At 38.8% G+C, this 26,401-nt stretch overlaps 2 protein-coding genes across 3 annotated transcripts in view; both read left to right on the top strand.

Annotated features, from left to right (window-relative positions):
* Positions 1–193: 193 nt before the first annotated feature.
* On the top strand, positions 194–11,014 carry anks6 (ankyrin repeat and sterile alpha motif domain containing 6). The gene is made up of 18 exons (XM_086065777.1): positions 194–775; positions 1,239–1,457; positions 2,739–2,928; positions 3,005–3,155; positions 5,029–5,073; positions 5,159–5,363; positions 5,459–5,565; positions 6,756–6,907; positions 7,007–7,244; positions 7,746–7,795; positions 8,085–8,279; positions 8,364–8,526; positions 8,770–8,972; positions 9,373–9,565; positions 9,649–9,716; positions 9,864–9,980; positions 10,118–10,214; positions 10,777–11,014. The coding sequence occupies exons 1-18, from the start codon at positions 444–446 to the stop codon at positions 10,824–10,826; spliced, it is 2,775 nt and encodes a 924-aa protein (XP_085921903.1). The 5' UTR covers positions 194–443; the 3' UTR covers positions 10,827–11,014.
* Positions 10,156–26,401, top strand: part of ahrra (aryl-hydrocarbon receptor repressor a) — a 71,490-nt gene continuing 55,244 nt past the window's right edge. Inside the window, exons 1-3 of one of the 2 annotated variants that reach the window (XM_086065779.1) lie at positions 10,156–10,214; positions 14,766–14,858; positions 16,523–16,704. In XM_086065779.1, the coding sequence (XP_085921905.1) occupies positions 14,797–14,858; positions 16,523–16,704 (244 nt within the window). In that variant the 5' untranslated portion in view covers positions 10,156–10,214; positions 14,766–14,796. Of the gene's footprint in view, positions 10,215–13,883; positions 14,498–14,765; positions 14,859–16,522; positions 16,705–26,401 lie in introns of those variants that run through there. The other variant, XM_086065778.1, reaches the window with a different exon arrangement.

The raw sequence follows: 26,401 nt of genomic DNA, 5'->3' as shown, positions 1-26,401 counted from the left end.
AACAACCTTAACGTTGTGACGTTAACATTTTGATTTGAAAACTTATTACCGGCGTTTGACAAGTAACTATTCAGGAAAGCATATTGTGCTGTATAAATATTAATAATGTCATGGTAAAACAGCAATTAAAAGCTCAATCGATACTTTCTTTTGAAAGAAAACCGGAAGCTGTCTCCGACTAAATAATGCGAGTGATGCAATTCTTGAACAAGTAACGGGCAACAGGGCAGTGTTAGCGGGTGGTAAAAGTTAAAACCCATGTAACAAGTTTTCTTACAAACGAGAGCCCGTGAGTATTCTTATGATTGAATAATACGAAGCGAAATTTTGTTTGTTGCTGTTCCGCGCATCATGACGGCCAAACGCAGGCCGAGTGACAGAAGAAAAGTTCTTCTTGTCCTTAAAAGTTGAATAGCAGTGGAATAACACCAAGGAAGGCGGACATGAACTTCGGCGTCCCCGCTAACTCGCTGCTTCTCCTCCGTGCCTGCGATGACGGGGACTACGAAACGGCTCGGGGGATTCTGGAGCCCGGAGCCCCGAAAGACTCGGGGAGGCAGAGCAGGCTGCGCTCGGAAGCGGGCTCCGAGTGCAACACGGCGGATTTGTTGTTGTCTCTTGTACCGGTGGACTGCACAGACGAAGAAGGGAACACCGGCCTGCAGTTCGCCTCGGCCAGCGGTCATGAACATTTGGTCCGTTTTTTGCTTCGAAAGGGGGCCTCGGTGGACAGCCGCAACAATTATGGCTGGACGCCCCTCATGCAGGCTGCCAGGTGGGCTTGCAACAGCTCAATCAGGAATTTCAATGACTGTAAAAAGTAATCTATCATTCACATGGACAAAGTTTAGGACCACAATCGTTGTACATTAGAACGGCGGTCCGAGAAAGTTCAAAACACAAGCAATTGTCAAATATTAAATGAAAATGTTTGGTTTAATCACTGTAAATTATTGAATGCATGTTGTACCGCACCTGCTGCCCAAAGTCAGCTGGAATAGCTCAGATGCTATAGAAAATGGATGGATGGAAGAGGACAAGCAAACAGTAATATTAGTCATCTATCATCCTCAGCAGCGATGTCAGTAACGCGATACAAAGTAACGTTACTAAAAAAACGACTAATCCATTAAAGTAATTTGTAATCTATCTACTTAGTTACGTTTTAAAATAAGTAATCGGTCAAGTAATTAGCAAAAAAGTTATTTCAACATTGATCTTCTGTCTCTCTTGTTTAGATTTGGCCACCTGACCGTCGCTCACATCCTGTTAGAGAACGGGGCAGACATCAACGGACGGAACAGGCTGGGTGCAAGTGTCCTTACTATGGCGGCGCGTGGGGGACACACGCACGTCGTGAAGCTTCTCCTGGAGAGCGACGCCTTCGTGGACGACTTTGATCATCTGGCCGCGGCTGCAGAGGCTGTCAACAATGAAAATAACAACAACAGCTGCAGGTTTGGCCACTTTGTCGTCTCTCACGGTCAAACAGATGCGCAACGAAGAGTAGGGATGTTTGACTTCTGGGTGAAATTTCCAAATCAACCTGGAATCACCTTTACAGGTGAACTTAACTTGACTTTTTAATGCATATGTCCAATTGTTCATTGTTTCTGTACTTGCTGCTCTCTAAAATGGAGCTGAGCGGCAAAATTCACAACCGGTGCATGAACCATAACATTTCTTGATTCAATTAGAATTGGTATTTAAACAGACCTCTTCATCTTTTAACTCATTCCCTGCCATAAATTCAATTTCAATTTTTTTCTACTTTTGTTAACAAGAGTAAGTAAACCTAGATTTTTTTTATTGTACATTTAGAACAGATATAAAATTTGTAATTAATCGTGAGTTAACTAGTGAAGTCGTGATTAATTACGATTAAAAATGTTAATCACCTGATGCCTGTAATTTTTAATAATCTTTTATTCTTTAAAAAAAGGATTTAAGAAAATAAAAGATGATTAATTCATTCACTGCCATTGATGGCTATAGACGTCTATTAGTTTGACACTTTTCCCACTTTTGTTAATAAGAGTATGAAAACCTAAACACATTTTTTATTGTACATTTAGAACAGATATAAAATTTGTAATTTAATCGTGAGTTAATTATTGAAGTTATGTGATTAATGACAAATTAAAAAAATTAATCGCCTGACGCAATAAAAAAGAAAAGAAAAGATTATAAAAAATTAGGGGCATCAGGCGATTACAATTTTTAATTGTAATTAATCGCATGACTTCACTAGTTAACTCACAATTAATCACAAATTTTATATCTGTTCTAAATGTTCAATAAAAAAATCTAGGTTTTCACACTCTTGTTAACAAAAGTGGAAAAAATGTTAAACTAATAGAAAAAGTTCAAATGAATTTTTTATGTCTATAGCCGTCAATGGCAGTGAATGAGTTAAAAATTAGGGGCGTAATTAATCGTATGACTTCACTAGTTAACTCACGATTAATCACACATTTTAAATCTGTTTGAAATGTACAATAATTTTTTTTCTCGGTTTTCATACTCTTGTTAACGAAAGTAAAAATAAAAAAAACTAATAGAAATAGTTAAAATTATTTTTTTTAACGTCTATAGCCGTCAATGGCATTGAATGAGTTAAGTTCATCCTGAAATTTCACACAAAAGCCCAATGTCCCATTTTTTTCTGTGTGTTTTGGAATGTTTGAGGTTGCTTGTGCATTCCCCCCCCCCCCCCCCCCCTCCCGCAACGTGGTTAGTTTTGGAGCCGGTGAAGGCTGTGCAGGAGGCGGCGCCCGAGATTTCATGGACGTTACCGCTCTGATGGTGGCGTCTCAGCACGGCCACGAAGCCATCGTGCGTCTACTGTTGGAGTGGGGCTCCGACGTCAGCTTTGCGCAGAAAACCACCGGCTGGGGTCCCCTCATGGTGGCTGCACTCAGTGGGAAGGTGGGGCCCTTGAGTCTACTGTTATGTGTTTTGCGTTTCGAGGAACAATGGCCACTCAAGTTGTATTCTTTGCAAGGTGGCCGTGGCCCAGCAGCTGGTGGAGCGTGGCGCCGATCCAGACCGAGTGAATGTGCTGGCCAAGACGGCGTTTGAACTCGCCATGCAGCTAAAAGAGAGAGAGATCAAGGCTTACCTGGATTCCATCACGACCGTACGGCCACAGACTGGTATGACTTCTGGCATACTTTAAAATGAGCTTCTAAACAGCTATATTTCTATATCATGCTGTAGGGTTGTGTTAGCAGTTATACAAAATGGCTAACTGCGGGAGCTCTGTAACGGTTCCCTTCTTTTATGTGCATTTACTGCAGTTAACACTAATGTGAAAGCAAAGGCAAAGGTAGCAAACACTCCCCCAACACATTCAACTGCTTTGATGCTTCTCTGCATCAATAGTTCAGTTATTTTACCAGCAGATTGTGACCCGTTGCGGATCCACACACACAAGGTTTGTGCGAGAAATGGAAATTCTTGAAAATGTTTCTTCCGACATAGTCAGCTCTGAATGATATACTTTTAAGTGCTTAAAATGTACAAACTTTATTTGTTTATCTATTTATTTTAACCCTTTCGGACCCAATAACTCATTCACTGCCATTGACGGTTATAGACGTCAAAAATTCATTTGAACTATTTCTATTAGTTTAACTTTTTTTTCACTTTTGTTAACAAGAGTATGAAAACCTAGAATTTTTTAAATTGTACATTAGAACAGATATAAAATTAGTGATTAATAGTGAGTTAACTAGTGAAGTCATGCGATTAATTACGATTAAAAAATGTAATTGCCTGACACCCTTCATTTTTAATAATCTTTTCTTTTTTTAAAATCGTGTCAGGCGATTTAAAATTGTTATTGTAATTAACTGCATGACTACAATAGTTAACTCACGATTAATCACAAATTTTTAGATCTGTTCTAAATGTACAATATTTTTTTCCTAGGTTTTCATACTCTTGTTAACAAAAATGGGGGGAAAAAAGTTCAACTAACGCATAATTTGGATGATGTCAACACTTCTGGTTCATGATTGGATCCTAGCTAACCAATCACAATCGCAAGTTGATTTGCATGATGTTCATGTTAAAAATGTTACAATATAAGCTTGGTAAGTTTTACAACACGTTACAGCCATATTATCCTGGCGACCACTATAACAAATAAAAACACGAAATAACCCCAGTTTTTTTCCCACGTTCTTCTTATGTGGGAAGAGTCAAAATCAGCACACACACACACAAAAAATATATATATATATATAATAATAATTTTCCCAGCAAAAAAAAAAAGCGAACTAAAGGGGTAAATTTTATTTATTTCATTTTTTATTTACATTTTTTAATTAGTTGAATTGTATTTGTTTATTTAGTTTAGTGTTGTAATTAGTTTACTTGCTCAATTAAACATATCTATGTACCTAATTGTACATAACATACGTTATTAGAATAATTACTGTAATTTTAATTTTAATTATATTATTATATCCAGTACTATTGCAAATTTCCCCATTATGTAAAATTATCACAGCTGCAACGTGTTGGAAAACTTTAAAGTGGAAGTCAAGTAAAAAATCTTCTTTGTAATTCATTAATACGTTCTATGAGCCCTCACTCGTCTAAACATTGTATTCTGATTAATATTGCATTTGTGGGATATGAATTAGGCAGAAAAATCCACCCGTTTTTATCTATCTCAGGGACGGCCATTTTGAATTTTTCTGCCACTTGCTGTCGACTGAAAATGACATCACAGTGCCTATGGGAACAGGTAGCGATCGTCACGGCACACCTGCTTTCTGGGTTTGGTCATGTGACCTTCACGAATTAGGCACTGTGATGTCATTTTCAGTCGACAGTACGTGGCAGTACAATACGAAATGGCCGCCCCCTGGGATTGATAAAAACAGGTGGATTTTTATGATTAATTCATATTCCATAAACGCAGCATTAATCAATGTTTAGACCAGCGGGGACACATAGTACATATTGTAAAAAAAACATTTTTAACTTCTTAAATCTTGAAATCTTGTTTCTTCCCAGATGATGAAAGACGACGACCAGATGTGTTCAGCGCCCTCAAACTGGGTACGTTGAGATTATTATCATTCCAAAAATAACATTACTGGTTGTTTAATACCCCCCCTCCCCCACCCCCTGTGTTTATACTCAGGAAACTCCCAGCTAGTCAAAGAAATACTGGAAGAGGATCCCACTCAGGTGAATTCCTCCAATCAGGAGGGAGCATCGCCGCTGATGATGGCGGCAGTGAGCGGCCAATTAGAAGTTGTGCAACTGATGGTGGAGAAGAAGGCTGACATCGACAAACAAGACGGAGTCCACGGGTGGACGGCCTTGATGCAGGCCACATATCATGGGTGAGCAAAAAATAAAAAATAAAAAATGTCACAATATTGTGGCATAAAGGTTCACTGAGGGATAATGATTTTAATTATTCTTTCTAACCTTTCAGAAATAAAGATGTTGTCAAATACCTTCTGAGTCAAGGGGCTGATGTCAACCTTCGAGCTAAGAATGGATACACAGCTTTTGATTTGGTCATGCTGCTGAATGATCCAGGTATGTTTTTTTGGGCCAACGACATATTTGCGGATAATATTACTGTCTTACAATGATGGTGTAATCGTTATATCCCTGGCAACATTAACTCATTCACTGCCATTGACGGCTATAGACGTCAAAAATTTATTTGAACTATTTCTATTAGTTTAAAAAAAATATCCACTTTTGCTAACAAGAGTATGAAAAGCTAGAATTTTTTTTTATTGTAAATTTAGAACTAGTGAAGTCATGTGATTAATTACAATTTAAAACATTTAATCGCCTGATGGGCTTAATTAAAAAATATATATAAAAAATAAGGGGCATTTAATCGTAATTAATCGCATGATAATTGTATATCTGTTATTAATGTACAATAAAAATATATAGGTTTTCATAAAAAGTGAAATGAAATGAAAAATTGTTAAACTAATAATAGTTCACATGAATTTTTGACGTCTATAGTCGTCAATGGCAGTGAATGAGTTAATAGTCATACTTTTCAACTTACAGGCCACTTAATAGGGGTGTGCCAAAAATAAAAAAGATTCTCAGAAGAATCACAATTCTCATTTAGTATGATTCGGAATTGATTTTAAATGTCCCAAAATAGATTTTTATTAAATTATTTTACTGTCTTCCCTTGTTTGTGTGTGCCTTTATTGGAAGCGCTGTACACGATTTGGCCACTTAGGGGCAGTGTGGTTCCACGCATTCTGATACACTGTTAATTTGTAGCCACATTAGAGAGTAGAAGGAAAAAGTGACAATCAAGTTATGGCAATAAAAGTTATCGTTTTTGCAGCATAGGAAGAGCATATGCCGGTGAGTAATGTTAACATGCTTCTCTGTTAATTTGATTTGTATGAAGAGCCGTTCTTTTGAGTGATAAAAGTGCCGCGAGTAGCGCGCTAATTAGCATTAGCGAGTCAGATCATGACAAATCGTTTCTTCGCACATCCATAAATTGAAGCAGAAATCACTGTCAATCAAATCATAGATAGAATCGTGACAAAGATTCCCACCCCTACCATTTAATATGAAATAGTTTACACAGATTTGAAAAAATGAATTATAAGAATAAACAATTAGATTAAATAAATCAAAACTGAATTCAATAAAATGTAGAATTTGTTCATCACTCTTGAATTTGCGCTTGAATTACCGAGTACGGTACCGGTAATTGTTTTCATCTTCGCTTTTGTCAGACACTGAGCTGGTGCGTCTGTTAGCGTCGGTGTGTATGCAAGTGGACAAGGAGAGGTCCAAACATCGTGGCAGGAATTCAGTGGCTCATTCCAAAGGCAGGCATGCCTTCAATAATGCCCCTGTGCCACCTGATGACAAAGGAGGCCTCAAGGTGAGTTGTTCTCATTGCCGCAGTGGTCCCTTGACCTATCGTGAAAAAAATAAACACCACCCCAAAAATTGACATGCTTTACTGTGACACCATCTCCAGTCCTGGTGGAATAGGATGTCGAATCGGTTCCGGCGGCTGAAGCTGACTCACACCCTGAGGCACGGTCTTTTGTCCAATCGGCTGGCTCCGTTCCCTGATGACGGCGAGGCGTCCCTGGATGCCACCATGAAGGCCGACGGGAAACCGGCCAGTGCGGCTAACGCTGCTCCGGCCCCCAGCGGTAGCCAGGGAGTCAGTGACATCAGCGGCGTCTGGGCAGTCAAGAGCAAAGACGCAGGTAAGACGGAGAATTGCGAGAGTGATGAAATGGCATATATGCTTAAAGAGAAGTCAGCCTTGAACATCTTCTTCTTGAGAATAATATGTTATATGTGTCCTCACTAGTCTAAACGTGACATTCTGATGAATATTACATTTGTGGAATATAAGTTATGCAGCGAAATCCATCTCAGGGGGCGGCCATTTTGCCACTTCACAGTTGCTCAGGGCTCAGGCAATGACCAATCACAGCTCACCTGTTTTCTGAAGCTGGCCTGTGATTGGTCGTTACCTGAGTCCTGAGCAACTGTGATGTCATTTTCATGGGACAGCAAGTGGCAAAATGGCCGCCTTTTGATACTGATAAAAACTGCTGGATTTTGCTGCTTAACTCATATTTCACTAACACGATATTTACCAGAATACTGTATTTAGACTAGTGGGGTTGCATAGGACATATTTATTTGTTGGGGGGTTGACTTATGTTTTAAAATAAATGTGCTGTTGCTTTCCTTTCCAGGTGTTTGCAGGACGTCGTCAGAAAATGAGGACATGCTAATTACCACAATGGTAAGATTGAATACTTTTGCTGTAAATTTGATGCTAATAGAAATGAATTAAAGGATGTGTCGAAACGAATTTGGTTACATTAAACACTTTACTAATATCATAGAAATAAATGTTTTATATAGTGCTTGACTTTTGTAATGTATTGAAAATGTTAGTAATTCTAGGTTTTTCCGCACATTCCATAAACCAGTCTTTTCCGCCATCTTGTGGCCTTTATAGGCAATTACAACCCAAGAAGAAATAGTCTTACAACGGTTGCAGTTCATTGATCAGATTTTCTCATTCACAGCTTCGAAGTGGCGCTCCCCTTACGCGGCTACCGAACGACAAGCTAAAGGCGGTGATCCCTCCCTTCCTGCCCCCGTCCAATTTCGAATCATGGACCTCGGACCGCTCGCACCTCCTCAGGGAGGGAAAAAGTGAAGCGCCCCGGCTTCCGATGCCTCCACAGAGGAAGTTGAACAGCAGCGGGAACTCTGATATCGTGAGTGTTCGTCTGCGAAAAGGAATGGGTTTATATTTGCTCTTACATTTTATGTTCTTTATTTTTATTTTATTTTTTATCAAGACATCTATCAGTCGAGTGGTGAGCAGGTCCATGAAGTTTCCTGGCATTCCCAAGGGGCCCTCATCCTCATCTCCTTCCAATTCTGGCCACTACCACTCACCCCACTCCTCTGGGGGCTCCAATGGGGTGGCGGGGCTCAATCGGGACACGCACAACCGCTCAGGTTCACCTGGTCACAAAATACGCAAAGCTGTTTGAGCATCGCTCCGCATACTAGCATAACAACTAAATGTTACTATTGAAGCATTTTGGAGCAAAAGGCAACTAGTGCATGACCCATGCCTACTTATGTAGTTGAGGCTTCTAGTGTCAACACAGTGGATTATGAGAAAGGGTCAATAGCATAGGAGAAGGCCAAATTTGGCATTAGTAGTCAATCTGATCACGTTTTGTATCTTTCCACCAGGGGGCAGTGCAGACGGCGTTCTCGCCCAGATAGCGGCTCAACGGAAGAAGGCAGCAGGCCTGATTGATGTGAAGACTCAACAGCACAGTCAAACTTTAAGTCCACCTTCCGCTGCCACCGCCAGCATGCCGACACCAGATATTAGCCTCCCTGACACCCACTCCCACCCTAACCTGGTCACCTGTGACGTCTCCTCAAGAAGGGTTAGCATCCGTAATGTGGAAAAAGAAAAAAAAAGGTTGTAATTTGTAAAAAAAAAAAAAAAAAAAAACAAAGACAAAAAATTGGGTTTGTAATTTGTATTTAAAAAAAACTTTGTAATTTGTAAAAATTAATAAATAAATAAATAAAAATAAAAAAGTTTATAATTTGCAAATAATAATAATAAAGTTTTCAATTTGTAAAAATAAATAAATACAACTAATAAAATAAAAATGTGTTAATGTAAAATAACTAAAAATAAAATAAATTCAAAAAATCAGATCGATTTGTGAATAAATATAAAGTTGACCAAATATGGACATATGAGGTTTTGGTCCAATGATAGCAATTTTGCTTGCCTTCCCACTATGAGCAAATTATGACATTCTTCATTCCTTTTAGAAGATGGATTTGAAGAGGAGACCTCAGTCTGGGAATTCGTCCACCTCTAAGAGCACATCGCCCACCCTGACCCCGTCTCCCTCCCCGACCCCCAAGCCTCCCGGTGGGCCAGGAGACTCCTTGTCCTCGGCGTCTTCCCATCCTCGTTCCAAGAGCAGTGGCGGCTCCAGTAGCGGGACCATTACAGATGAAGGTAAAGAAACCCTGGCTAAATGATGGGAAAGCAGCAAATCAACTTGAGTAACAATTTTTGTTGTTATCGTTTGGATTTTTCAGATGAGTTGTCAAGTATTTTAAAGAAACTATCCTTGGAGAAATATCAGCCCATATTTGAGGAACAGGAGGTACTTATTCTTTTCTTCTAACGATATGTAAGGGTTAAGTTGTAATGACAAAAAAATGTGCTTGGCAACGTTAAACTGCCGTGCGTAAAAAAGCCCATAGTGGCAGATACAGCTGCGAATAAAGATGTTTTCCTTGTCATTTATTAGGTGGATATGGAAGCTTTTTTGACTCTAACAGATGGAGACCTGAGAGAACTTGGCATTAAAACAGATGGACCGAGACAACAGATCTTGGCAGCCATATCAGAACTCAACGCCGGGAAGGTACGAGTATGAGTTCAATGAAAATTTGCTTGCCATTAAAGTCACATTACATAAGTTAAGGATCATTTCAGTTTGACAAAAGATACGGCATCACCCTTTCGTGAGTTTGTGAACTGAAAATGGTGTGCTTTGTTCAGGGCCGAGAAAGGCAGATCCTTCAAGAAACCATACACAACTTCCAGTCATCCTTTGGCAGCAGTGCCAGTAACCCGAGGCCACCCGGGGAGCCTCGCTGTGAGTGTTTCATTCTTAAAAGATTTGCTCATTTTAGGGAATATTCCACTTTTTTTCTCTGGCTCAAAAGTGAGTATTGTTTAAAGTGGAAGCCCCCCCCCAAAAAAAATTCTTGACATTAATATGTTCTATGTAGGTCCACTAGTCTAAAGGCAGTATTCTGGTTAATATTGGTCTCAGGTAGCGACCAATCACAGGTGAGCTGTGATTGGTCGCTGCCTGAGCCCTGAGTAACTGTGAGGTCATCTTCACTCGACAGCAAGTGGCAAAATGGCCGCCCCCTGAGATGGATAAAAATGGCTGGATTTTGCTGCCTAACTCATATTCCACAAATGTAATATTAATCAGAATGTCATGTTTAGACTAGAGAAGTCAAATATAACATATTATTATTGTGAAAAAATATTTAATGTTGACTTCCCTTTTAAGAAAACATTTCTAGATACTCCCTTAAAATGCTGATGTTCTGCCAGTAAATGTACATCATGCAGTAGTAGGAAAAAGGGAATGAATAGGCTATGACCCGGTAATCACAATTTTGTACACCCTTTTCCCACTTTAGCTCCAACTAACTGGATGAGACACCAGGTTCGTTCCTCCAGTAAGAGGTAACTCTGAAGGTTTCAAGTTGTAAAAGAAAGTTTTTCGATTGCAAGACTGTGACGAAAACATGAATTCATGACCAAAACAAAGGGAGTATGAGAATGAGATATACAGTATTGGGACGTCTGACTATTTTCTTCTTTGGTATCAGATGGTTCAATTGTGAAAAAATAAACGTTAAGATGCTTTAATGTTGATAGTTTTGTTGTTGTTGTTGTGTTTTATTAATGACCTACAATTTCCAGTGGGCCTCTTATTCAAAATTCACTTGAAAGCTATAAATAGAATATATTGAAAGTAATTTTGCCATTTGCCCCTGGCTGTGCATCACTGGCAAAATTGTTTGGGCCACATGTGAGTGTGACCTTGGACAACGTCGTGTGTGCGCATGTGCACGTGTGTGACTATCCCAGATGACTTGTGACTGTTTTCCCGCCCTGCTGCCAACACTTGTACACATCCTTGAAAGTTGGTTGTTAGCAGCTGTGTCCAACACCCAGCGCGCACATCTCTCTCAGGCTAGCATATTGTTAGCATAAACAGTTGTTGGCTCGTTTCACATCACCATTCCAATGTCAACATCCCGACAGAGAGTCTCCCTCATATTGAAACTTTGAAGCACCTGTTCAAAAGAATTACATTTTGACAGATTTTTATCATCAAATTTCAGGGGGGGGGCAAATGACATTTAGTCAGAGATGGCAAATCCAGATCCAGAAAGTAAAATCCTGCCACAGTTTGGCTTTATCCCCTCGGGCTAGCTAGTTAGCTCCATAGCAGGTAAACAAGCACCTGGGGAGCTCAGCTAGCTAGGGCGCTAGCTAGTTAGCAAGTAAACAAGCACCCGGGGAGCTAGCTAGCACCTGGGGCTAAAGCCAAACAGTGGCAGGGTTTTTACTTTCTGGACCTGGATTTGCCACCTCTGCATTTAGTGTCGGTTTTTTTTTTTTTTTTTTTTTGCTGTCAAATTTGACCCGAGCAGTATATAAGATTTGTTTGCCTTGAGCAATCATTAAAGTCACAAACGGCCTTGCCCTAAATAATTGTGACAGAAATGAAATGAGTGGATGTTAGGCGTCATTCCGAGAGCGACCGGTCCCATCAATGATTCATGTCCATTAGAATCAGACATGTCATGTCACCTCTCCGCGCTTCCCCCAAAGTCCCGCGGAGACGTCGTGATCAATGAAAGCCACACTATTGCAACTGGCATGTGGCTTTCAGTGGCTCCATTGTCACCCGCACGCTCACACGCAGTTGCGTGCGAAGGCGGATGCGAGTGGCTTTGGAGGGGCTTAATCGAGATGGCGATGCCAGAGGAGTTATTGATACTTAGCATCCCTCTAGTTTTAATGAAAGATATTTTCTGATAAGGGCCCTGTTATTCACTTACACTTTCCACAGTGTGCTCACATTGCCAGATAATCTTCTCTTTCTAGTTCTCTGATGTACTTAAGGGCTTGTTCATAGACATGTTTTCAGGAATAAGCAGATGATATATTTACTTGGTAGTTTAGTTTCACACTTGAGGGGTGGGCAGGCACTCCAGAGACTGAATTTACACATTATGTGTCCTGTATGTGTAGTATACGTACAATATGGATTTGGACAGCAGAGGGCAGAGCAGCACACTGTCAGCATATTTTTTCCCCCCCTCTTGAATTTGGATGGATTTCGGTGGTAAGATTTATTGCGTTGGAATACAAACATAACAAAAATTAACTGTGCTAATAAATGTAATGAAACTTTCCAAGTATGGATTTTGGTTTGATTTAGTCATTTTCAACTCCAGCTTCTGAAATATATCAACAATAATGTTAATGTCAAATACCATTTTCTCTATCGTGACCACTTTGGGCCTATTGAAATTTGAAACTATCATTATTTTTTTATGTACTAACTAGATTGAATCATTCTATTCTAGTAAAACTAGTTTCATTCTATATTCAGCACTTGAATTTTGTTAAATGGTCTACATTTCCAGATTACTAATATAATTAATCATTTTCGGGCAAGGGGGCAATTTCATGGAATAATGATGCGTTTAATTGCTTACCATGCTCCAATGGCAAATATGAATGACGAAACTTTGATTTTTAGGAAGTGGAAATACCCTCTATTGACCATGGAGAAGAATTACATTTTAATTGAAGTAGATGCTTCCTCTGTTGACTTTTAAGACTATTTTCAGTGTTTTAAAAATAGGTGTGCGAATATGTTAATACATAATTTTTCAAGTTGTTTTCCAACTGTAGGTTGCGCAAACAAAACTGGAAAAATCTTTAAATAGTTCACGAGAAAGATTTTTAGCATCTCAGACATTTTTTTATTTATTTGTGGTCAATAATCACATAAGATAGGCGAACACATACTTTATTTCCGGTAAATTTTACACACTAAATTAATCAGTATAACATTATGTGCAACCAATAGGAAATTCTGTATGTTGTACTCGTAACAAAAATATATATTTTTTTTTAAATGGCGAACCTGCAGCTCTTCAAGCAAAATCATTTACTGTATTTTATTTTCTCCAAATATGTCTTGTTTTGAAGGCTAATACCCAACTTCCGTCCCGAGCCACCCTTCTTCAATGAATTTGACTTATTTTACTAAAACACGTCCCAGAGCGCCGCCAGTCGACGTTTAAAACCCCCATCCATCAAATTAATTCGATAATGTAAGTCCAGTTGGGCGAAGTATCGCACTCAAGCATACTGAATTTCCTTGTGAAACCAGTTTCGCAGCGGGAGGAGAATCTTCCGGCTCGTAACTCGCGTCGACGACCGCAGACGTTCCCTGTATGAATGTGCATATTAGCGGCTGGGCTGCCCTTAGCGTGTGACCCCTCCCCTAACTCTGCTCCGAATGCGAGTGCGCGTGCGCGCTCCGCCGGGGTCGGTTTGGGCTGATGCCGGCTTCACGTGAATCCCGTTAATACCTAACTTAATTTAGATTGAAAGGATTTAAAAAAAGGGGGGGGGGAGCGTGATTTGTGATCACGCCTGTACAATAGAGATGTACAGAAAAATATATCGTTTTAAGGTTGTTGTTGTTGTTGTTTTTGCCCCCCCCCCGCGTTTACAACCTTCGTGAAGCTAAATGTAGAAGCGGAGATAAATGATGACTTGTTGTGTTAGGTTTCCCCACTGTTCTTTAAAGTTGTTTTAAACATAAAGGCAACCATCTCCATGTAAAATTGTACATATTGAAGTTACTGTATGACGCAAATTTGAAACAAAACCAACGAGCTTTGATATTCCCAACAAGCGGACAACACCTGAACGCACCACAAACCTCGTGTAGCTTGTATGCTTATGAGCGTCTGTGCGTGTGTTTGTGTGTGCGCGTGTGCCTCCCTCTCTGTGTGTGCGCGCGCTCTGTTTGCGAGGCGGAGTTGCGTGCGAAGAGCTCGGCATGTCATTCAGAGGAATCCGCCACCTGAAAGGCGAGGAAGTGAAGGCGACTCAATTGGGTATAAAGACACAGGCAACATCTGTCGCGAGCACTACAAAAGCTGATGAAAACATCAGCTCGGAGCTCTTCGATTGAGTTGATTTGTTTTCCCGTGGATTTATCACTTGCCACTTGGCACGCATCTCTCTCTCTTTTTTTTCGTGCTAAATGTGACTCCACTGCAACACTATACTGGACTTAACTAACAACCACCGCGTGTCTAGGTGAGTATGTTTTTGCACTTATTTCTAGCTTTTGTGTTATTAATATGCTGTTTTTTGTCTTGCCATGCCAAGACTTTCTATTTTTGCACCAATTAGCTCTTTTCTCCTGTAAAACAACTGCAGTTACTTTAAAAGTAGTTTGAGCTCAACTTTCTCTCCCATGCTGCGAGCCTCAAAACACACTCGGAGACAGATACATGTAAAGCTGTAAAGTCACCCCGTGTGTCTGTGTGTGTGTGCGTGTGTTTGTGTGTGTCTCCTTCCACAGCGCACCTGTTACCTCCACGGAGTGCAAGATCATGATCCCTCCTGGAGACTGCATGTACGCGGGCAGGAAGCGGAGGAAGCCCGTCCAAAAGCAGTTAAGAGTCATATTCTATATTTTTGTAAAACAAAAAAACGTGGACGCAGGTTGTTGCATGTTGACATTTTGACATTATATACGCAGCATTATGTCTTCGCACTTACAGATCACATCACTTTTGTCGCCTGTATGTCATTTTGTATTTTCTTGACTTTGAATGTACTTTGTTTTGTAGCTGCAGGCTCTGTGTTGACAGTTTATAATATATACAGCTATATGACTCCCACGCCCACCACCCAAATCTTGCCTGCTCGCTTCATTATTAAACATGGCAATTTTTTTTAGAAGTTGTCATCAAACATGACCCACACAAAAAAAAAAATACACATTTTACAGCGTTTAAATAATTAAGCAAAACCCTGCGGTGGAGTGTATTTCCATCAATTTAATTCCGTTAATTTTCAAAGTGAAGGCAGCAAAATGTCATTTATCAAAAGCATGCATCAACTCTGAGTGGATGACATAAATGAAATGTTAGCTAGTAAAGTCATTTACAATGCGCCAAATAACTGTGTCGTGTCAAGGGTTGTTGAGTTGAAAAAGAAACTCAAAAAGTCCCAGTGAATACACATCTATAATTCATACCATTCAGGGACAGCTATATTGTCGTGTTTAAATCATTTTTTTTTCTTTCCGTAAAGACATTTGCTGTCATTGGAGGAAGAACAAAACCGTTTTGTGTGGTGCACCGAAAGAAGGCTGCAGGAAAAGTTCTGAGGCAGGGACATTTGCAGGGATGATCATGTGTCTCTGCCTAAAACAGCAACAACGCAAATACATTAAAAAAAAAAAAAAATTAAGTTCCAGTGTAAGCTTTATAAATGAACCCTCCTTTATGTTGTGGGCCAAACTTACCCATTTGAAAGTAAATGTTGAAAGTAGTTTTTCGATATAGACTTCTGCTTGGCTAATGATGTATGATCAACATATTCAATAACAAATTGTACACATTTTTGTTAAAGCGTTTTTCCAAAATTTCTGTAGCGTGATCTGTGAGAAGAAATATTGATTGAAATTGTTTGTGATTGAAATAGAGATTTAGAAAAATCTTTTTTTTTTTTTTTTTTTTAGTAAAACTCCAAACGACCCAGAATTATTATCGCTGTAACTGTAAACATTTTTTTTTTTAAAAAAGAATCACAAGAGGGCAAATTAAGTATTGACTTTAATCGTTAAGCAGGATTGCACATACAAAAAAAAAAGAAAAACCCATACACATGACCCCGGGTCAAATTGACCCAAGGTGCTATTATTAATCCAGAGAAACAAACGTAACGCACAGGTTGAAAGATTAAGTCATGTCTTTGTTATTAAGTGTGTGTTCACAGACTCTACACACACAAAAAAGTTTGACACTTTTGAATAATTAAATACACTCCTGGGTCATTTTGACCCAGAAACATTATTGCCGTTCCTGAGAAATAGACATAACACACTGGTTAAAACAAAGTATTGGATTTGGATTATACACATTTCTGACACGTTTGGATGACTAAACAGGTCTCGGGTCAAATTGACCCAGGGACCTTATTGTTGTTCCTCTCAAACAACAGGAGGGTACTAAAAAAAAAAAGTCATGTTATGATCGTCAGATTTGAAACTAACATTTGTGACAAGTTGGGATGGTGAAATACTAAAATACTCTCGGATCATCTCACCAGGAAGCCGTCCTCCGCTAATGAGAAAACAAACCCGTCCAAGCGGCACCGGGACAGGCTGAACGCCGAGCTGGACCGGCTGGCCAGCCTGCTGCCGTTCCCGCCGGACGTCATCTCCAAACTGGACAAACTGTCTGTGCTGCGCCTGGCAGTTTCCTACCTCCGTGTCAAGAGTTTCTTCCAAGGTAAAGGAGATGACATTTGCAAGGACGCCTGTTGTGTGTGTGTGTGTGTGTGTGTGGCTAAAATAGGACTACTGATTTTTTTTTTGTTACGAGTAGCCAAAATATATATAATTTTTTATAGTGGTTGTTAAAGATTTCGAGCTTCATTTTGTTTCTTCGCTATCTCTACAACTAAATTATGATGATGTTAAGAACAGCAGGGGTATCAAAATAATCAATTATCCGACATTATTCGGCTATCAAAAATTATCGATAACTATTTTAATAATCAAGTAATCATTAATGAGAGCCATTGTTTAGCTTAAAATTGCCCAAATCCTCTAATTATTTTTTGATTTCTGTAGTCATTTATATAGCAGGTTAACTACTATCTTTTATGTTTGAATCGAAATAACACATTAGCAAACAGCTGCTTTTACTTTGAAAAACAAATAACTGCATCAATAATTGAATCTGTTTAAAAAAAAGTTGGTGAGTAGAACATGAATCACTCTCATGTGATATTGCTTAATTGATTTAAAAAAATCCAATCTGAAAAATCCATAAATAAATAACAATTAAAATACTACTAATAATAAGATCAATTGTTTAAAAAATCCAATCTAAAAATCCATAAATAAATAATAATTAAAATAATAATAATAATAATAAGGTCAATTGTTAAAAAAAAATCCAATATAAAAATCCATACATAAATAATAATCAAAATATAAAATGAAACGGAAATAATAAGATCAATTGATTTAAAAAAATCCAATCTAAAAATCCATAAATAACAATTCAAATAATAATAATAATAAGGTCAATTGTTTAAAAAAATCCAATCTAAAAATCATAAATAAATAACAATTATAAAATAAAACAAAAATAATAAGATCAATTGTTTAAAAAAAATTCCAATCTAAAAATCCATAAATAAATAATAATAAAAAAAATACAACAAAAATAATAAGATCAATTCTAAAAATATTTGATAGGAGAATAGAACAGAAGCAATGTTGCCTGGTTTGTTTAATACTACTAATATTAATTTCCTGTGTGGCCTCCTGTGTTGCGATTTCATTCGGTATCACTCATGACAGGAGATCAGACAAGCGAGCGTAATTTCTATACCAAGTATCGGACTGACACTAACATGATGAGACATTATGTCTCCCTTTTGTGTTTTGTAGCCCGGTGCAATGAAATGTTATTTCACCTGTTTTCCCACGCTTATTGCTGTAAAATCCACTTTCAAAAAGTTTGGAGTTTCGCATTTATCTATCATCCACTTGGGCAGGAGTCGTCCAGTTTTCACACAAACCCACACCCGCTCACCTTGTTTCACTCATTTAGCTTAGCCATCACGCAAAGTTGCAGTGCAGGTGCTCATCGGACTTATTAAATGTGCCTTTCCCGGATAAGAGCTCACGAGGAGGTAAAGGCGACGAGCGCCGCCTTGGGGGAGAGGCGTTGACAGTTGGAAAGCGAAGGCTCGGAAAATGACGGTTCAGTCGAGCGTGTGAAAGTGCGGAGAGGTGTGGCGATGGCTGTTGAAAAGTGACGGCAGGAACAGTTTTGCTACATTTCAGGAGCTTGACTTTGAACACTCATCAAGGGGTTTTATTTCTATCGGGTTGCTCCACTTCTGTCAGAAATCTTATCAGTCGCCGCAGTTGAACGGCTCACTTGTCGTTTGATGCTCCACTAATGAAAATAATTAGAGTGGAAATGAGGCCTTTGGTTTTGGTATGAATCTGCAAAGTGTGCTCGCCTTTTTCCTTCCCTCCCTGCAATGACCTTAAGATGTATTCAAAAGGGGTGACATATTTAGCAACAATCACATTATACCAAATATTCCTTATTATTTCTCCATACATATGTCAAATAAATCTAATTGATTTCACTGATGTTCATGTACTTCTGTTTTATGGCCACTGGGGGGACTTGAGAGACTTTGGACTGAGGATATGATGCAAGAAGTGCTTTTAAAAACTTTTCCTATAAATTGTGTTGCCATTTTTATTTGTGTATTTAGTAGGACGGGCAAGGTAACAGTGATGGGGGTTTTGACGATTGCGTTTTAGGCCCCGGCCTTCGCTCTAATTGTTGAGCTCGTTAAATATTAACTCTGGGGATTAACTATCCCTTCTTCGTTGTCTTTCTGCCCCAATTGTCTTCATCTCCCCACTTGAATGTCGTTTTTGGGAGCCGGTTTTGTTTCACTATTTCTCACTGCATTTCATTTTTATATTAAAACTGAAATTCAATCTCGTTCTGATGTGACTGCACTGCTGCAGGCCTTGTGACGAGGATCTTGGGCTTGTCAGAGATTCTTCGATTTTTAGAGATTCTAATCAAACATTCCCCAGGCATGAAATGTTGTGGAAATTCCACAAAAGTTCTTAATTGCGTGTCTGTAGTGGCATGAATCATACAATGGGAGATCTATGGCAAGTACATGTCAATGCATTGTTTGTTTATATAAGGAAACAATGCATTTATACATTTGCACCTTGTATAAATTTCACTTTTTTTTAAAAAAGTTTTTTTGTTTTGTAACAAAAAATATATAGTTTTCCAAAATAATCACAATTAATATATTTTTCATAATCGAGCAGCCCTAGATGTAAGGGCCACTTTAATTAATTTATTTATTTTACTTCTAATTTATTTATTCAACATTTTTTTATGTTTTAATTAGATTTATTTTTGTATTTCTTTATAATTTATTTTTTAATTAAATTGTAATCATACCAAATAAGTCAATCAATAATTGCATCTTGTTTAAGTTTATATATTAGTGTTTTTGAAAAAGTGTGAATAATCACAATTTCAATTATTACCAAAAATAATCATGATTAGTATATTTTTTTCTCCATAATCAAGCAGCCCTAGATGTAGGGGCCACTTTTATTTATTTATTAATTTTTTTACTTCTAATTTATTTATTCAAATTTATTTGGATGTTTTTGTTGTATTTATTTGTGTATTTCTTTATAATTTATTCATTTTTATAAATAAAATTTCAAGCATACCAAATAAGTCAATCAATAAATATTGCATGTTGTTTATGTTTATATATTAGTGTTTTTGAAAAAGTTTGAATAATCGTGATTTCAATTACTGGTATTACCAAAATAATCATGATTTATATATATATATTATAATTGAGCAGCCCTATTTGGTACATTATAGACTTAGAAGACCCTTTAGAAGCTAATTTGACACCCATGTACCATTTCAACCAATGTGGCCTAAACTGGTGTTACAGTACTGGAAAAGTCTAAAACATAAATCAATTAAGGAAATAAAATGTCAAATGAAATTATACCAACTTGACGGTTGAAGAATAATGTGCTGTCTTATGCCTGTAGCTCCCAAACTGACCCGTCATCACTTGGCAGATAAGTGTAGTTAAAAAATGCCGTGATTTGAAAATGAAAGCTATCCAAGTCGATCATGAACGCATTTTGACGATACACGATATCACATAACCGATCATAAACATCGCTCATATTTGCACCCGATCGAAACGCTTTCCTATGAATTATCCGTGCATCTGTCAACACTAACTGATGATGCCACTCAAATAAATACCCGAGGTGTAAATATATCCCTGCCGCGGTGAGGTGTGTATATAGAAATGCGTGCGTCTGCAAGCCCACGGTTTAAAGACCCGACTGTCGATCATAGCTGTCATACCAGTTGAAATGATGATACACAGACACGATTAGAAGCGCAAATACATTTACAAATGCGTGCAAGTCATATACGTGATTGAGGTGCACGGAAAGAGGAAGAGAAAAGGCCACAGACGGAGACCACGGCCGCACGCCAGGCGCACGCCGGCAATGGCGTCATTCGACAGACAGCAGACAGTTTTGAGGAAATGGATCAAAACGTTGAGATTTTAAATGAATGGATGTGAAACGATTTCTCCAAAGTATTCGGGTTAATCTGAACCATAGCCAATATTTTCTATAAAATTGAATGTTAAGCTAAAAAAAAAAAAGGAATGCTTCAAAGGAGTTTTTGCTTACGGGTGGAAAAGTGAAATCCGGTCACGTTATTGATGGACTTTGTTTGTACTAAACTCTCCGTGACCTTCAACAGCGTTGCATTGTCAAGTTGAAGTGGAACAGCACTAACAATTTAGTTCAAAAAACGTACATACGGTTTGGGTCAAATTTGACTCATTTTGGCATTTAACAACAATAAAAATACTCTAAATGTCTTTCCTAAAACTTGAAATGTATATTTAGTTTCCTAAAATGACCCAAAAATATAGAATTGCAAGGTATTCTGATTAATATCGTGTTTGTGAAATAAGGCAGCAAAATTCACTCGTTTTTATCCATCTCAGGGTGCGGCCATTTTGTCACTTGCTGTCGACTGAAAATGACATCACTGTTGCTCAGGGCTCAGGTAACGACCAATCACGGCTCAGCATGTGTGTGTCACATGAGCAAACTCAGAAAACAGCTGGGCCGTGATTGGTCGCTGCCTGAGCCCTGAGCAACTGTGATGTTATCTTGAGTTGACGGCAAATAACAAAATGGCCGCCCCTGAAATGGATAAAAACAGGTGGATTTTGCTGCTTAACTCATTCACTGCCATTTGAACTATTTCTATTAGTTTAACGTATTTTTATACTTTTGTTAACAAGAGTAAGACAACCTATAATTTTTTTTATTGTACATTTAGAACAGATATAAAATTTGTGATTAATCGTGTGAAGTCATGTGATTAATAACAAAATAAATAATAATCACCTGACACCCCTAATTTTTAATTTAAAAGATAAAAAATTAGGGGATTAATCACAAATTTTCTATCTGTTCAAAATGTAAAAAAAAAAATTCCCTAGGTTTTCATACTCTTGTTAATAAAAGTAAAAAAAAAAAAAAAGTAATAAAAATAGTTAAAATTATTTTTTGACGTCTATAGCCGTCAATGGCAGCGAATGAGTTAAAGTGTGACTTTTCCTTTGAGGGAATATAATCAGGTTGATAAATGTTCTCACTTTTTAAAACAAGTTAAACATTATTTCATCAAATACAAACACCCCAACATTGTTATTGTATCGGGTCTCATTGGCTTGAGCAAATGGTCCTAATGTGGCGGGGGCGGGTGCATGTTGACGACGTTCCTGCACAGCTCATTGACTCGTTTGTTACGTCTGACCACATCTTTTCTGAAGCGAACACTCAAACCTAGCGAAGGTCAAAACCTCTGCCCCTTGCGTTTGCCCCCTGTTGTTTGACCCGATCCCGGAGCCAGTCACCCAGAGCTCAACAAGCAAGTAATCACCAGGAATCGGTTGAACTCAAGCGTCAATGTGGCGAGATGTGAAGAAATGCTTACGTACTGTTTTGGGGAATTCCTAGCCGAGCCAATCATTTACGTCTCTCCGTATTTCTTTGATCACGACCAGCATCTTGTTATACCCCCCCCCCCCCCCCCCCCCGGTGGGGTTCTTTGACCTCTGTGAAAGAAAATCACCTCTCTGTCTTCACGGGCTTCATGAAGAGTGCGTGATCAGGCTAAATGCCAGCACTCGGGCTTTTCTCCTTCCTCTTTCCTCCGCATGCAATGTCTGTAATTCCGTGCTACAAGTCGGGCAGACAAAGGTAGCTGTATGGATGCTTTATACGTTTCCACTGTAAACGTTAAAGTGTTCTGACAAAACCTCACGCGAGGTCTCGGGATGCTCCCCAGGCCTTTAAAAACAGGCTTTTATTGTTAATTGTGGACTATCTGTCGTCGTAAGGTGGTTTGAGAGGCGACAATTGGCCTATTGTCAGTGAACTGCAGTCTGTTTGTTAACCACTATACTATCAATAACCCAATACAGGGATGGGCAATTTATATGCTGGCTGGAGGGGGCCACAATTTTTTTACCGGTGCTACTCGAGGGGGGGGGGGGGGGGCACATAGGGCCTTCCTAACCAGATGCATGACAAAAGTGTAATTTGGATACTGCACGGGCAAAATATGTTCTCTTAATTTCATTTTTAATGTTACGTTTCTCAATGCATGTTTAAATATCTTGACTCAACAACAAAATAACTTTAGAGGGATTTTTTTTCTAGTGCAAAGGGCTTTTTTTCGCAAAAAAATTGCGGCACATAACTGAACCCAACATTAAGTGCAATAACTCATTTTGTGATTTTTTTTCCCCCATAAAAATTCAACTCACTCAAATGTTTTATATTATTGAGCTACTATTTGTCTTGCATACCTTTCCAAATCTGCAAAGAAATGATTGGGCCTACTCAAGTTGTAGTATAGGGCAGTGTAAAGACCGGGTGTAAGCGCAGCTAAGCCATGTCTGCCATTTCGTGCTGAATGGTGATATTACTTCAAACGTCAAGAGTCGATGCATATTCGCAGTTTGGCACCCGCACATTTTCTTTTTTGCAGAATTTTTTAAAATAATAATAATTATTATTATTATTATTTTTTTAATAATTGTTTTGGATTTGTTAAAAAAAATTAAAAACAAAAAACGTTTTAAAAAACGTTATTTCTCATAATTATTTTTTTTAAGAGTTGCTAGTTGGATTTTTTGGGCTTTGTTAAAAATATATATATAAATGTTTAAAAAAACACACACATTTGATTAAAATATACATATATATTTTTTTAATTAATCAAGGGGCCACTCAGAGTGCGGTAGGGGGCCACATGCGACCCGTGGGCCACCAGTTGCCCACCCCTGATTCCGCTATTATCTGCACAATGATTTGATGCTAAATTGCGCGCTAGTTGGTAGTTAAATAAAAAAATTTGGGGGGGGCTTTGTGAAAAATAAAAAAATAAATAAAAAAATAAAAAAATAGATAACTACATATTTAAAAATATATATATTTTAAATCATTTGGAGGCGGGGGGAATTAATCAAGGGGCCACTCAGAGTGTGGTCAGGGGACACATTTCGCCCGCGGGCCACCAGTTGCCCATCGCTGATTCAGCTATTATCTGCACAATGATTTGATGCTAAATTGCGCGCTAGTTGGTAGTTAATTTTTGGGTGGGCTTTGTGATAGATAAATAAATAAATAAATAAATATCTAAAAAGATAATTTGTTTGAAATAATTTGGAGGCGGGGGGAAATTAATCAAGGGGCCACTCAGAGTGTGGTCAGGGGACACATGCTGCCCATGGGCCACCAGTTGCGCACCCACTTATTCAGCTATTATCTGCTTAATAAGTCAATGCTAAATTGCACGCTAGTTGCTAAAAAAAACAACAACATCATTGTTTAAAAAATTCAACAAATTAAGGGACCACTCCGAGTGCGATCGGGACCACAGGTGGCCCACCGGCTGCCAGTTGCCCATCACTGATTCAGCTATTATCTGCCCGATGATTTCATGCTAAATTGCACGCTAGTTGCATGCGGGCTCTCTCTCCCGCCCTTGTGCATGTGTGTCGGCCCACTCCCCCCGGTAATCAGCCACACAATAGCTGTTAACCATCACAACAGGCCAGCCATGCTAATCCCTTGTATGTGTCGAGAACCATGAATAGAGACGCCGCCGTATGCGTTCGGGGATCCTCGCAGTTAACTCATTAGTTGCCCGAATCAAAGGCATGACACTTGCTTTGTCCCCGCCTGGCCTCTCGTGCCACAGACACTGAACTCGCTTGAGTGAAGTTGGACTCTATTGGCTTGGGGGGGCCAACAAAGCCCTGCGGGATCACAAAAGGCCATAAGTGAATTACTCCAACCAGTGCCAAGGGGGTCTCCCCCGCTAGACGCCAACTGTAACAGCTAGTGGCAGCCGTGCGGCAACGGGAGGCGTGTTCGTTTGCGGTGTGTGTGTGTGTGTGCAAACAGACGGGTAGAGTGTGTGTTTGAGTTTGAGTGAGTGTGAATAGACAAACACAACTCATGCAGAGGGAGCAGAAGCCTTTGTTGGCCCAACACTATTGTTGGAGGCTGTCTTGTGTAATTAGCGTCACAGCTACCGCCTAGCGCGCCGCCGCGCTCCTCCTGGGCGAAGAAAGAGCGCACGGGGATGACCAGGAGAGCAACAAGCGCGCCGGAGATTAGATCACGGATGCGCTTAGTGCGTGCAATATGAACGCACTGCTGAATCCCACTGTAGAGGTGAGGATATAAAAAGTCTACACACCCTTGTTCAGATGACTGTTTTTTTGTGATGTAAAAAACGAGGCCAAGATAAATCATTGCAAAACTTTTTCCGCTATTAACCTACCACATGTACAAACTGAAATAATGTGCTTGCATAAGTGCGCACACCCGCTTAAAACTGGGATGTGGCTGTGTTCAGATTAGCCAATGGCATTCAAGCTCATTTAAATGGGAGTGATCACGTATCTGTCACCATTCTAGGAGGCTCTTTTTTTTTTTTTAAAGCAGAAGTCTAAAGTTTCTAATTTCCTCCATCTTGACTATGGCCCAAAGAAACTCGAGGCGCTGATTAGCGAACCGCCAGGCTTCCCGTTTTGTCTACCTCTGTTGGTCATTTTTATTTTTCGTGTTTCTCTGACTGTGCAGACAAATTACTTGAGTGTGTTTTGAGAGTGTTTTGACGTACTTGATCAATATATCTGATTCTGATTTATACATTGGTGTAGATCCCGCACTCTAAAAAACAGTTCGGTCAAAAGTAACCCAATTATGGATCAAAAATGGACCGATACATTTTGTGGGTCCATTTGACCCAACTTTGAGTCAAGAAATGGGCCTTTTAGTGAAAATTTGACCCAAATTGGGTTATTATATTATATAGTTGGGTTACACCCAACTGTTTTTAGAGTGTGATAAATAAAAGTCTGCTTGAAAAGCATGAAGCAGAGCTGCAGTGCAAAAAAAAGCTCTCTGTGCTCCCATTTGCAGAGTTCGAGTGGAACAAAATTATTTTTTTTGTCAAACACATGGACATGTTAGGATTGTCCAAATTCAGCTGACCCTGGGTCAGTTGTTTTTGTAAGCTGTTTTATTGGTCAAACAGGCAGGTGTCTGTGCTGCCATTTCTATAACAAGCCAGCCTATAAAAACTTTGCCCCACTTCAAAAGTTTTGTGTTCACTGACAGTTTAGATTTAAGCAACCGCACAACAAACAGACTTGGTTGATCTCGATGCCAGCAAGCAGAAGGAAGAACTTCCCAAAGCCGCATGTCAAAAGCCCATTTGTTAACTCGTTATGCCTTTGAACGCTCATTTTGTTGTGTGCATGAGAGCACTTTCCATTATCTGTAATCTCACATTTGTGAATTTATCGGATGTTTTTGTTCAAATGGGGGAAAAAATGAGCTCTAATACAGCAAAGCGGGGGACATCGAAATGAAAATGTTTTTCATGAAGTTTAAGCTTTTAGGATTTGTAGCGTTGCAGTACATGCAGAGAATCATTAACTCATTCACTTCCATTGACGTCAAAAATTCATTTGGACTATTTTTAATAAATTAACACTTTTGTTAACAAGAGTATGAAAACCTAGGATTTTTTTATTGTACATTTAGAACAGATATAACATTTATGATTAATCGTGAGTTAACTATTGAAGTCATGCGATTAATTACAATTTAAAAAAAATGATCGCCTGAGGCGATTTAAAAAAAGAAAGAAAGGATTATTAAAAATGACGAGCGTCAGGTGATTAATTTTTTAAATTGCAATTAATTGCATGACTTAACGAGTTAACTCACAATTAATCACAAATTTGATATCTGTTCTAAAT

Source organism: Leptonotus elevatus, chromosome 21, assembly GCF_054856555.1.
Source record: "Leptonotus elevatus isolate MCC_2025b chromosome 21, RoL_Lele_1.0, whole genome shotgun sequence".
NCBI classification, from domain to species: domain Eukaryota; kingdom Metazoa; phylum Chordata; class Actinopteri; order Syngnathiformes; family Syngnathidae; genus Leptonotus; species Leptonotus elevatus.
Note: the sequence above shows the minus strand (reverse complement) of the source record. Positions and strands in the feature narration are given on the sequence as shown.

Excerpts from the sequence above, each read along its gene's own strand:
- anks6 (XM_086065777.1), top strand. The coding sequence starts at position 444 with ATGAACTTCGGCGTCCCCGCTAACTCGCTGCTTCTCCTCCGTGCCTGC. Across the intron at positions 7,796-8,084 it reads ACATGCTAATTACCACAATG|CTTCGAAGTGGCGCTCCCCT; the intron begins GTAAGATTGAAT and ends TCTCATTCACAG. Across the intron at positions 8,527-8,769 it reads GGACACGCACAACCGCTCAG|GGGGCAGTGCAGACGGCGTT; the intron begins GTTCACCTGGTC and ends TCTTTCCACCAG.